This window comes from Callospermophilus lateralis, chromosome 10 (assembly GCF_048772815.1).
Source record: "Callospermophilus lateralis isolate mCalLat2 chromosome 10, mCalLat2.hap1, whole genome shotgun sequence".
In the NCBI taxonomy this organism is placed as follows: Eukaryota; Metazoa; Chordata; class Mammalia; order Rodentia; family Sciuridae; genus Callospermophilus; species Callospermophilus lateralis.
This window is the reverse complement of record NC_135314.1, coordinates 65,177,093-65,190,704: the sequence shown is the minus strand read 5'-3', so window position 1 is coordinate 65,190,704 and position 13,612 is coordinate 65,177,093. Positions and strand designations below refer to the sequence as shown.

Below are 13,612 nucleotides of genomic sequence, written 5' to 3'. Positions count from 1 at the left end.
GGTGTTTGTGGGAATGTGGAGAAATTTGAATGCTTAAACACTGCTGAGCGAAATACAAAATGACGCAGTTGGTGTGGAAAACAGTTTGGTAGTTCCTCAAAAAGCTAAGCATTATAGTTATCCTAGGACTCAGCAATTCTATTCTTAGGTATACACCAATAGGAGTAACAATATGTGTACCTACAGTGTCTTGTATAATAGCGTTAATTGTAACTATATTCATAATAGTAAAAAAAAAAAAATAGGAGTAACCTGAATGTCCATCAACTGATAAATGTATAAACAAAAGTGGTATTTCCAAACAATGGAATATTATCCATCCATAAAAAGAAATGAAATATTTATTCATACTACAATATAGATAAACCTTTAAAATATTATGTTAAGTGAAATAAGCCAGATACAAAAGATCACATGTTGTATAATCCTATTTCTATTAAATACTCCAGACAGACAATCCATGGAGACAGAAAATACATTAGTGGTCTCTAGAAGATAGGGAAAAGGAGGGAACTGGGAACAACTTAAACAGTATGGTTTCTTTGAGGTGATGGAAATGTTCTGGGATAAGATGGTGGAGATAAGTGCACCATGTTTTGAATACACTAAAAACCACTGAATTGTATGCTTTGAAGTGGTAAATAGTATGCTATATGAATCTTATCTCAATAAAACACCATTGAAACTACAGGTATGTTGACAAGTTTTTTGTCTGTCTTGAATCATGAAACTCCACCTTAATACACGCAAGACACACAAAGCTTTCCTCAAGGGGAAAACATTTTCTAAAGGGAAAAGACAATCATAGTTGCTTTGGGCTATGACTTATCTGTCAACTATCAGTTAATTTTTGTTACTACTGTTAGTGTTTCTGCTGTTGTTTTCAAACATTCATATCTGGTAATAGGGAATTTTTGATGCTAAAATAATTAAAATGCAGCATGAGGTTAAAAGCATCTACCACCTCTAGGTTTTCATCTGATAAAATATAATAGTTGCTTTTTAAGTAACTATAGATTTAGGAAGCCTCTTATTTTTCAAATTCTTAAGAAAATCACAGGGGTATTATCACAGTATGTAGCACATCTGAAGTCTAGCACAACTCATTTTGAACAACCTTTACCTCTACATGGAAAAGTATTTTCAGAAATGATCATAAAATGAGACAATATAATGGCCAGAAAAAATACAAACTGTAAATATTTTTTTGCATTGAATTTTACATATACAACTAATAAGTTTAGCAAGTATTTGAAAAATAGTAGAATAGAAAAATTAAAAAATGCGTAACTATTTGTTCAATTATTTGAGCAATGATGTGAACTTTGATCCTTAGTTACATGCTGTGGTAATAATGTACAAAATAAATGTCCACTAATTCATAGGCGAATTTCATTAAACTAATGATTGAACCTTTATTGAAACTGAAATTCTGTAAAGTACAATTTAGGCAAATGCTAAATTTTACCACTAATACAAAGTGTTTTTCTTGCTTCATTCTGTAGTTTCAAAACAATTAAGCCCTTTAAAAAGTGTTCATTTCAATTGTAAAGATACTAATCAAACATTTGATGTATGAACTAGGTCGCCAAATAAAAATATCACACCTATACTCTGTGCTCTGTTTTGTTGTTTTAAAACTTCAAACACAATAAATACTCAACACAATTGCATATAGTGACAGAAATGAAACAGCTTCTGTTGTGTTTCTTCATCTCTATAATTATTGTGGTGTTCATTTAAAGAGGACAGCTGAGAGGCAGGAACATGTAGTACCACAGCCACTGTGACTCTAGAATGGACCTGGAGCACTGAAGAGTGATTCTGAATATTGTAAATTTATTCTGGAAATGAAAAAAAGTAGCTGAATTTGTATGTGTCCAGGGCCAACTCTAAGTGGGAAGTTCTTGGAGTTGACTTGCATGTAGAAGGTAACATTTATTGGAGAGTCATAACTATAAACACATTAATGTGAAGATCCCATACATATTATTAACACTCAAAGTAACACATTAATCACTTAAAACTTAGACCAAATATTACAGGAGCAGTGTTCAACTCCTGACATTGTTCAGAATTACTAGTGCTGTAAGATACTAGATAGACTGTGGGAACATAGATACCCTAATGCCTGTGGCAATTTAGGAATGATGGTTTCTAGTGCAAAGATGAGACCGAAAGTTGCTTATGTGGCTCTTCAATTGTGCAGCTAGATTTTTATTTATTTTGAATATGATTATAATCTCTGAGAGTTTTCAGATCCCTAAGAGGGAGGGAATCTTTCTGACTAGGCCAATCAGGAAGGCCTCATGGAGGAAAATGAACCTTCTCCCACTCCCAACCCCACCTCCAGGTATACTTGGTCCTTTTCGTATTTTCACAATTAATACCACCCCCGCTCCCTAAAGAATGGTCCCATGCTATTCAGCGTGCCACACATCATTCTATTTCAACTACCTCTGTGTTGAAGCATTTGCCCTCTGTCTAGATAACCATGACCTAGATCCTATGGTACCCATCTCTGTAGAAGTAAGTAGCATTAGAAAAGTATGAAGGTGAGAAAGCATGATGTGTCCTGAGACTAAAAAGAAAGCTTGATGAAGTGAAGAATCCCCTGTTTACAGCTCTAAAAGTTCCTTTGTCTTAAGACACAGGCACAGCTAAGTCCTTTAAGAGCTCAATCAAAAGTCATTGAGGTGATAATATATGTACATCAAAATACCCTGTAGTGGTTAATTCATAACCACTGAAGAAAAACTAGATTTTGCAAGTATGTGGGAAGATCTGATTTATGTCCACTTGTGGGTGATATTTAAACTATTTAGTATGTGGTGTTCCACAGCCATCTAGACACCAGATCAGTTAATTGAAAAGGAATGCCAGCCATGAACAACTACATGTCCAGGGACTTCCAGCTGAGCAAGTGTAATTGCATATAGAAATTCTTTCAGGGGCTGAAGAGAGTAAGTAATTTGTGAAAACTATTAGCTAGGTTCTTAAATTAGGACTGTGATTATGCATATTTGTGAAATGTCATTATTTCTTATTTTTAAAAACCATGTCCTTTGATTATAACTGTTATCATTAGAAAAATCCTAACAAGTTTCACTGTTCCTCCATTGAAAATTCTTAAAATTTAAGGAAAGTTCAAAATGATTAATTTGAGCTGACAGTGTTAGAGATGAACATAGAAATGTAAACAAAATTTTATAAAACTATAATATTACTAAAGGTATAATAGACCAATAATTTTTAAGGACATCAGCCAAGATTTTAGCCTCTGTCAGAAGAGATGATGATAGACAAATAACAAATACTTCAGATACATGCTGGGGTGACTACAGAGGAGAGTTTGTTCACACTCAGGAAGAAAAGGCTTCCAGGTGATGCTGGTGGTATGTTCTGCTTTACTTCAGTGGGGTAGGATAGTAGAGGGAGGAGCAATGACGGCCACCAGAGAATGAAATAACTGCATCAACCCTAGCAAATTGAGGTTTTGTGATGACATCAGGCAATGGTTTGAGCACAGTCAAGGAAATCCATGCACAGCGATGGCAGACTTGTAATCACACATCAAAGAGCCTGGGAGGACATCAATTTGGACACATTGGGGAGTCACACAAGTAACACTTGAAGGCCCAAATGCCATACTTCCTGTCACAAACTAGCTGACATACATTCACAAAATCAGAATGCGGTGACATGGGATTAGAGCAGGAACTTCCACCTCATCTAGAAACCACTAATTCAATGTTTTGTAACCTTTATTAAATATGCCACTTTAACACTGTGGCAAATGAACCTACTGCATAAGTCAGACACTCCCAAAATTGATAGGAATACCTGGAGAAATTTAAATAGACATGAGCATAAATATGTTAAAGTCAGAACTTGTATTATAAAAGGTGACCATTGTTAGTTTAAGGAAAATCCTGTGACTTGTTCTCAGGATTCTAATGGAAACTGAGATTGCTGTGAAATGAAAATGTATTCATATACATCTTCTTGACAAACAGCACTTAATGTAATATAGATCACAGACACATAAATAGCATGGAATAATATTGTCTCCTGTTCTCTGTAGAATAATTTCTCTGGATATTGTCTTTAGACAGAGATAGCCATTTTCTCCCTAAGCACATACAAATGCATGCACACACACACACTCATACAATATAAAGTTCTCTTAACAAAAATGGAAATGGAAAGAATTAACTTCATATCAAGAATACACATAGTATGATTCCATATTCTCAGTACTTGCAAAACAATGGCCATGATACAAGAAAATTGAAAGAATTTTCATAATTATCATTTACTATTTCCTCTTAAAATCCCCTTCTTTCAAAAGTTTATCTTCTTATAATCATGCAAGAATCATTTAAGTTGCTTTCATATGGTATTTATTTAGCACACTTTCAAACTATTTCTTCTAAGTCTAGAATTTCTCACTGTATGATATGACTACTTGGGGGGATATTTGAAGACTATCTCTTCCACCTAGTTGTATAGAGCAATCTAAGACTTTAAACCATACACCTTATCGTTTTATCTAGTTTGAGATAATTCTGAAATTGTTTTACCTAAAAATAGTCACTTTCGTATTTGCTGTAGCTTTTGATAATACTTAGCAAAGCTTACAAAGTGCCTGAGCCATTTCCTCTCCTTGAGATATTTAAGAATAGGACAAGCAGACGTCTTTCAATGTCATCAGGTCAGGTAGCAGATGGATGGGCTAAGTCACATTTGGAAGAGCATCTTGGGAATCACTGCTGCACACTCACTGCCACCATACCAAGAGCCCATGGCACCTCATTCACCACTGGACGATAGACCCTTTCTGGATCCATCCCCACAATAGGCAAAAAGGATAAGACTAATACATTTAAGTTCTTATTTCATGTTAGTCACTTTTAGTCATATCACTTTTGCATTATTGTAAAGTTAAAAAATTTTAAGTTGAGTCATTCTAAATCAAGGACCATCTATATATATTTTATTTTTATCCTCACAATGATTGTTATTATTATTTTTATTTTTAAGATGAGGAAATAGAGTATACAAGAAGATAAGCTTGTTTTCTGAACTCTAAGTATAACAAAACTCACCAGTAATGGAAATTAAGTAGAAAGTCCCAAGGAAGCAAGATAATAGCTTTTGATGTCATCATTAAAATAGAGGAAATTTTTATAGTTGGATGAAGGAAGCAATAATAAATTGAAGAGCCCCTCATTGTTAGGGAGTCAATTCAAGGCTGTAATCAGCACAGGGGTTAATCTGTTCATGCCCTAATCCAGGAAATCCTGAAAATGCAGAATGAATTTCTAGACATTTGCATAAATGGTGGGCATTTCTGTGATGACAGCACATAAGTATTCGGCATTTAGTAGAAGACATGACTCTATCTCTAATATTTCATATGCGCATTTCAACAGGAACAAATACAACAGCCATATAAATAAATAAGCCTGATACAGATGCTGTGCTACAATACTTGAACTTCAAGCAATACTGGTTGCAGACTACTGGTTATCTGCCCTAGTGGGCCTGCTCTGATTCAAGGACACAGCTGGTACATAATGGAGCAACATAATCTGGATGGGTTGTGGGGTATGGCATTTAAGGTAGATCCATGAACCATACTGAACCCTCATAATAAGAATTGGACACAGGCAAAAACCAAATGGAGATGTGACCCTATCCACTTTGTTTTCCAAACAGCCTTACTGGGCCAGATTAGGATTCTTTTGTATCACAATAACCAGTGAACAAAGATTTCCAATTGCCTTTAGTCCAGCTCATACACACTGTCAGTGTCCAGACATTAATTGTAGTACTCCTGCCTGACTGAAGATGAAATCCTCAGTTGATCCTCAATTAAACAAGTGGTCCAGGGACTTACAGCAGAAAGAACAACTTCCACCTGCAGCCTAGGTCTTATCAGCATGAGAAGGGGTTGGTACTTTTATTACTTTCATGAGGACAGAAATCACCTGACACTGAAGCACTGAAGGACAGGTTCCCCTGTATGTTTTTGATAAATAGAGAAGAAAAAAAAGCAAGCAAGCATAATTTTGTGTAAAAGAAGGACTTTAAACATGGAGTTTGTAGAAAATATTACATTTTTTTCAACCTTATTATAGATTCAGAGTCACTCCTGGGTGAAAGGAAAGTGAGGAATGGGAAGATGGGAAAGCGAGAAATGGAAGACAGAGACCAGGCAGAGATACATGCGAGAGTTTATTGGTCAGAGCTGAAAAATAAAGGCACATCTCTCCATAGACAGAGAGAGGCAAAACAGGCTTGGGTTCAGGACTTTTATGGGGCAGGCACAGAGATTAGAGATGGGCGGGTCCTAATGTGGGTGGTAAAAGGTAGGGTTGGTATGAGGGAGTTGTGAGCCTTCCTCAGAAAGGCCCTTGGGAGGGAAAGTGAAATTTTTTGAATTTTTTCTTAAAATGGTGGCTGTCATTTAAGATGGCCATCACAGGTGCTAAGCAAGGACATTTTTTTCTTTGTATTGGGCCCCTTAAGGGACAGCGGCATAGATCTAATCTTCCATAGCTTCTTCCTGCTGGGAAGGGGCAGCATCTGGATGCTTGTTAGGGGTGTTGTGTGCCATTGAGGCAATGGTGATGGTCAGGTGGCACCAGGTGATGCTGACTCCAGAGGGCCCAATTTTGGTGAGGAGTTGGAAGTCCTATAACAGAAGCTGGTTCACAGTTTGGTTAGAGATCCTTTGAATATGGTCTTGAATAATTCTAATGATGCAGAGGATAAGCATTAGCAAAAGGCCTATGACAAGGAGAGAGGTCAGAAAAGGAAGTGCCCACTTGAGAAGGGGGTTACTTAGCTGCCATCCGTCAGTCCCAATGGCAATGGGAAGCTTTGATGTCTGAAGGATATTGGAGATAAAGGGGGCATTAGTAATTGAGGTTCCCTTGGTGGTAAGGAATCCATGCTCCTTCCAAATAGCAGAATGGGAGAGAAGTATGTGGAAAGCGTATTGAGAGTCAGCGTAGACATTGAGGGAGGCTCCCTTTGCCACAGTGAAGGCTCTGATGAAGGCAACAAGTTCAGCCTGCTAATTGAATGTATTATTGGGGATGGGAGCCACTTTCACAACCAAGGTTAGAGAGACTATGGCATATCCTGCCCAATGAACTCCTTCCTAAAGGAAGGGGGAGCCATCTGTGAACCATCTGTATATTGTGCGGAGTAAGGGGCCTTCCTATAGGTGGGAGGGATATGGAAGAAACTCCTCCAGAGTTTCAATGCATGAATGGGTAAGAAGAGAAGAATTGGAAGATTCCTGAGGAACTGGGAGGAGAGTAACAGAATTTAAAGGTGAGCACATGTGGAAAGTAAGACGGGGATCTTCTACCAGGGAATCCTGTAGAGATAAAAGGCAACAGGGAGGTAAGGAGTGTAAGCCCTTGTAGGTAAGGAGTTCCTTTAGGTGATGGGGAGCCAGGATGGTAAATGGGGACCCCAAAAGTGAATTTTTTGACTCATTAATGAGTCAAGAGGCTGCAGCCAACATTTGTAGGCAAGTAGAGTCAAGACCCTCCAATTAGGAGAGTTCTGGGTCTCTTGTTTGTCTAGAAGCAGGGCCTCTGGAGGAATCCAGAGTTTTAGTGGCAAGTAGAAGCTGGGCAGAGGAGCAAGAAGAGCAAAGGGAAGGCTTAGAATGGAGAAAGGAGAAAGCTCACACATAAGGGATTTTCTTCCATTTTTCTTGAGCGCTCACAAAAGTTGTAAAGATTGGAAGGTTGAATTGGTGGATGGGACTTTAGATCAGGAGCCAAACAGAGTGGGGCTAAGTGGGTAAGGAGGCAGCCAAGAGGTGAGTCAGATGGGATTTGGAAGTTCCCCATGACGAGCTGGAGCCTGGGACGGAGAGAAGGGAATCACCCACTACTTCCGTAGTCCCGAGCTTTTCCTATGGGAGTCTTGGTTGCCTGGCCAGGGCTTTTGTGAGCTCCCCTAAGGAGCTGAGAACCAAGACCCGAGAGTGAACTTGCCAAGGGGAAGGGATTGGGAGTTTCCCATGGCGAGTTGGAGTGAGCTCACCCAGGGGAAGAGATGGGTGAGAATCTTGGTGCTGGGCCAAGATCTAAGTTCTAGAGAGGAGACTTGTAGAGTTGTGAGGAGCAGAGGAGGGGAAGGGTGAAGTCATTTACCCAAATGAGGCTTGAGTGTGGATAGAGAAGAGCAAGGTGTGTAGTAATTGTCCTGGGCCCTCAGGCCAGGATCCCAAAGCAGCTCAAATCCCTGGAGAGGAGAGCAAAGCTGATAGGAGCACATAATGGAGTCACTGGCATCAATGAAAGAAAAGTGGCTCAGATCTAATCACACACCTGGGATAAGAAGCGGGTTTATTGTCAGGAGCCTGACAAGGCTGCTCTGCAATAAAAAAGGAACAGCAGCAGCAAGGAGGGAGAGAGGGTATTGTGATTGGGTCAGAAAATGGAGAGGGCTTTTGAGACAGATGTGAATGGGCTCATGGTGTGAGGAGATAGAAGGACTGGAAACATCCCAGATGGTAGGGTCCACCTTGGAAGGGGGTAATGGGAATGCACTGGCAGATGGAATAGGGGATGGTCCTAAGGTAAGGGTGAGGATCAGGGGAGCAGCAGGTGAGTTTGGATGGAAGCATATATGAGGGGAGAAGGAAAGCATAGCCACCAAGTTTGTGAGGATGTCTCTTCCTATAAAGGGAACAGGACACTGTGGAATAACCAAAAAGGAGTGGGTAAAAATTAGAGAGCCAAAAGCACAAACAAGGCTAGGTGTCTGTAAAGGTTGGTAGTAGGCCCCTAGAACTCCTTGAGGACTGAATATGTATCTCCCGGGGTATAGAAGGAAGGAGACAGGCCTACCTGAAATACGCAGAGTTACCCTGGGTTCCCATGGAGTGACGGTAGTGGTTGGGTGATGGGGACCTGGGCCTCGTCAGTCCTCTGTAGGCAGTTCTAAGATTTGGAAAGGGGAACTAAAAGGGCAGGATAGCTGGGGGCTGCTATGGACTTGGGGACAGTCAACGGCCCATTGTCCCTCCTGATGGCATTTAGGACAAGAGCCCAGAGGCTTGCAAAGCTTGAGACATGTACAAGCCCAGTGACCCACTGACCACATTTAAAACAGGGTCTGGGCAGTCCTGAGGGACTCTTACATGGGCCAGTGGAACCAGGGAAAGATGCTGAAGCCAGCCATGTGACTTGAGTGAACATCTAATATTTCTGCTTCCAAGCCTTCTCGTCTCTCCTGTTATACACCTTAAAGGCTACTCCCAGAACCTCAGCTTGGGGAGTTAGGTGCCCTCTCTCGAGGTACCTTAGTTTGGTTTTAATACTGGAGAAACTCTATGAGAAAAAGTAGACCATTAGTAGTTGTCTCCCATCTGGAGTCTCAGTGTCAGATTAGTATGTTGTAATAAAGCCTTGGTCAGGCGGTCTAAAAATGCTGAAGGTTTTAATTTTTATCTTGGATGACTTCCTGGAGCTTTTCAATTGATAGCCTTATGGGCTGCTTTTCTAAGTCCTGCCATGAGGCAAGTAATGAATTGCTTTCTACTAGTTACTCCTCCAAGCAAATTATAATCCCAATTGGGGTCCTAATCAGGAACTGCTTCAATGCCAATTGGATGAGCTGGGGAAGTCTGATGTACCTCATCTGCATAATTTCTAGCTTGCTCCCAAACTTGCTTGGGCTCCTCAGGCAGAAGGACATCAAAGGTGGAGGGGCCGAGGGGACAGTTGCTACAGAGGCTTCATTAGAAAGAGAATTATGGTGTGGTTGGAGCTCATCTGCTGGGTCTAAGGAGGAGTCCTGGGTAGAATCTTTTGTCCCTTTGGAAGTAGGCATAGGGGAGGAGAGAGCTAAGAGAACTTGTGCAGGAGAGCAAGAGTTGCAGAGAGAGGGCTTAGAACAGAGGAGAGAAAGCCTGAACAAATGATATCTCTTTCCATTTTACTGAATGCTCACAATAGTTTAAAAGATCCCTGATAATATTGGGATCTAGAGGGCCATTAAGAGGCCATTTAGAGTCTAAAGGGTATTGAGGACAGATCTGATTGCACAAATGAATAAGGTTTTAGGGTTTAGGTCCAGGGTGAGAGAGAGAGACCCTAGGTTAGCCAGGAGGCAGCCTAGAGGACTATGGGAAGGAATGAATGAGGAGCCACCCATGGTGAGATACAGAAGGTGAGTTTAGAGGTGGGTGTCCCCCAGTCTCTAGTATCACCCAGTCGAGAGGACTGGTTATGCTCAGGGGGTTGCACCACTGCTGGGTAAGCGTCAAAAGCAGGACCTGTAGAGGCACTTGGGCACCCGGCTGGGACTACATAGGGGCAAAAACCATAGAGATTAACCCAAGGCCAAGAGGTAGTCTCATCAGAAACAACTCCCAATCACCCTTGGTGGTTTTTCTCAAAACCCAAGACCCACATAAAAGACCACCTATAGACTCGGTCAACAGTAGGGATCAGCCGTAGCTGTAAAAGCTGTGGCTGTGGGTGCCCTGACCACACGGTAACCTGGGAGTGCCGAATGAAAGATCAACAGTCACTTCCAGGGACCTTAGATTGTTTAGGTTGACCAGAGACAGGGATCTTACCTGAAATAGTGGTGGGTGCAGAGAGGGTATTTGGCAGAATGGAGGGCCTGCTCCCATAACGGAATTCAGATAGGGGCCCGGAGACACTCAGTGAACCTTGAAGAGAGGAATGGGCACACCAGGGAACCCAATCCTGGGTTTTGGCACCAAGGAAAGGAAAGTGAGAGAAGAAAGACAGAGATGAGGCAGAGATACACGTAAGAGTTTGTTGGTCAGAGCTGACAAATAAAAGCACATCTCTCCATAGATGGAGAGAGGCAAAACAGGCTTGGGGTTTAGGACTTTTATGAGGCAAGCTCAGCTATTAGAGCTGGGCGAGCCCTAATGGGGGTGGTTAAGGGTGGAGGTGGTATGAGGGAGTGGTCTTTCTCAGAAAGGCCCTTGGGCAGGAAAGTGAAATCTTTCTTAAAATGGGGGCTGTCATTTAAGATGGCCATCCAGATGCCAAGCAAGGACCTTATACTGGGAAGAAGCACATGGGTCTCAGGTTGTTTTGAAGTGAGGGAAAGCATTTTTAAATTATCTTTAAACTCTTTGCTCTGCCTCTGAGCTACACCCCCACTTGATGTTCTTATCTCAACCTATATTCTTAATTTAATATGAGTAGTGATAAAATCAATTATATTAACTTTTATATAAGATAACTGGTCAGTACTTGGTCCAAGCCTTTCCCTTTCATTTTCCAAATGATTTGATTCATTATATTCTGGGCTAAATATATTGTACAATATATTTTACTTATTCATTTTAACAACTCAAGTATTGGGAGATGTTGGTCACAGGTACAGAGTTCAAGCTAGGAGAAAAAGGTTTAGTGATCTGTTGCACTGCATTGTAACGATATAATAATGTTAAACTTTACATCTCACTTAGCTGGATTTTACGGGAGTTTCTTGGCAGTAAGTACTATGAGCAAAAATACCGCTAAGATTTATCAAGCTTTGGTTATGTGTACTTAGTATTTGATACTTTACCTGTATTATTGCACTTAAAATTACTCTAGGCCAACAACTTGGGTACAATTATCATCTCTATTTTACAAATGAGAAAAGTAAAAATGAGAGCAGATAAGAAACTTAACCAAGATCACACAGTAACTGACAGAGTGAGTAAGTGAACACAATTCTAATAGCTGAGACTATTTTTATAAGCACTAAGTTACAATACACTGAGAGGAAGAACGGAAGTCATATGGCACCCCAATTGTAGTAAAGCACTGAAAATATTTCATTTTCTTTCACAAAGAATATGTAATAAATCCTTTAGGATGAATTTTGTTTACTATTTGTCTCTGACTGTAGCTATGTGATTGCAGGCATCTGCCAAATAGCTAAGAACCTACTGGACTCAACATTTAGACACTTTAGTGACCAAGGAGATTTTTATCGTGGCATCCTGGCATCTTAGAGTCAAATTCCAAGCTAACAGCTTTAGAACTAAAGATGACATTCTGTAGGACTGCAATGATCATATTTTCTAATTTAAAACAGAAACACAAAAGCCAATAAATGTGTGTTGTGTGCAAAGGAGAGTTAACTGAGCAATTAGAAACTTTGTCTAACCATTCATAGGCCTTCACCCTGTACAAATTATGGCCCCGGTGTCAATGTACTGGAGCAAGAGACCTCAAAATAGAGAAGGAATGACCTTTTTTCATGTACCCAAAGTCTTTTTAGAGTTGGCCAAACATCATCTATACAGAACTCAAACTCTTTCAATGTTCATCTGACAACCATGTATGAATCATTCCCTTCCAACAAAGTAGAAGCTCTGTGGAAGGTTCTGCTCCTGTTTCCCAGCATTTGCTCACTCAATATTCTCAAGGCACACACACCACCGAAGCAGTTACCAAGATTTTATTTAAAGAAAATACTACTTAAGAGTAACCAAGGAGACAGATTTAATTTCAGTTATCCAGCACCTATCCTACCCAAATGAACTCTAAAACATTTTTCTGGAATCAGTTTGGAAAGAACATGCTATTTGAGCTGGGATTTTAGCTCAGTGGTAGAGCACTTGCCTAGCATGTGTGAGGCACTGGGTTCAATTCTCAGCACTGCATATAAATAAATAATAAATGAATAAATGTTCATCAGCAACTGAAATATATATTTAATTCACTATCAGTATGGTAGTCAAAAAGTTTTTGGTAATAGTAGTGATTAAATTTGTACTTAACTATGTATAGCACCTAATCAATTCTTTTCTCTTACCATCAACACATGTTTTTAAGAAAACTGGCCAAGCTGTGGATTTGGTGTTTACTATTTAAGCAGGTGAGTACCAGGCTCTAATTTGGTTTACATTCTCTAATGTCATCAGGGAGCAAATCGTTTCATCTACTATTACCCAGTTGGCATAAACATCCTGCACTGCTAAATTCAACAGGGGAATGCATTACATCCATATTCCCCTGAGAAATAAAACCAGAAATAATCTAAATAGGTATCTTACCATGGATGCTCCAGAAGCCCAGATGTGGGATTAGGAAAAGGACCCCAAATAATTTCCCAATTCTACACATGGCTGGCGACGTCTTCATTCCCCTGCGTATCAGTGACAGAAGAACTGCTCAAGCAGAAGGCTTCTTTTCTCCCCTGGATTCCTCAGAGATGGATCAGGTTATCTACCCCAGCAGCATCTGAGAATTAAAGAGAACACCAGGAAGAAGACAGTAGGAAGAGCCTGAATGATTCTGTGAAACAAAGTGAGCAGAGTCTTTGTGGTTTTGCTTCTTGTTAAATTGGCTGTTCACTTTCAAACACTGCTCTGCAAAGCAACTCAGTCCTTAGCTTCTCCTTCCGTTCTGCCACCCTTCTTGCCCCACCTTGAGTCTTTTTTTGTTTTTCAAAGTGAAATGAACAATTAAACTCTAAAGACATCTAAATTGTTGCAATCTTTAGGTTGAGGTTTTAATCAAATCAAGGTCAGGAAATTCATGGTAAAAGTACCTATGGGAGGTAGACATTCTCTCCCTTTTCACAGCTTGTGATT

The 13,612-nt window shown here is 40.1% G+C and overlaps 1 protein-coding gene across 2 annotated transcripts in view; it reads right to left on the bottom strand.

Moving 5' to 3' along the window:
* Btla (B and T lymphocyte associated) overlaps positions 1–13,276 on the bottom strand; it is a 29,812-nt gene extending 16,536 nt beyond the window's left edge. For both annotated transcript variants that reach the window (XM_077110417.1, XM_077110418.1), the window contains exon 1: positions 13,073–13,276. In XM_077110417.1, coding sequence (XP_076966532.1) covers positions 13,073–13,160 — 88 coding nt within the window. In that variant the 5' untranslated portion in view covers positions 13,161–13,276. The remainder of the gene's footprint in view (positions 1–13,072) is intronic.
* Between the last annotated feature and the right edge of the window lie 336 nt (positions 13,277–13,612).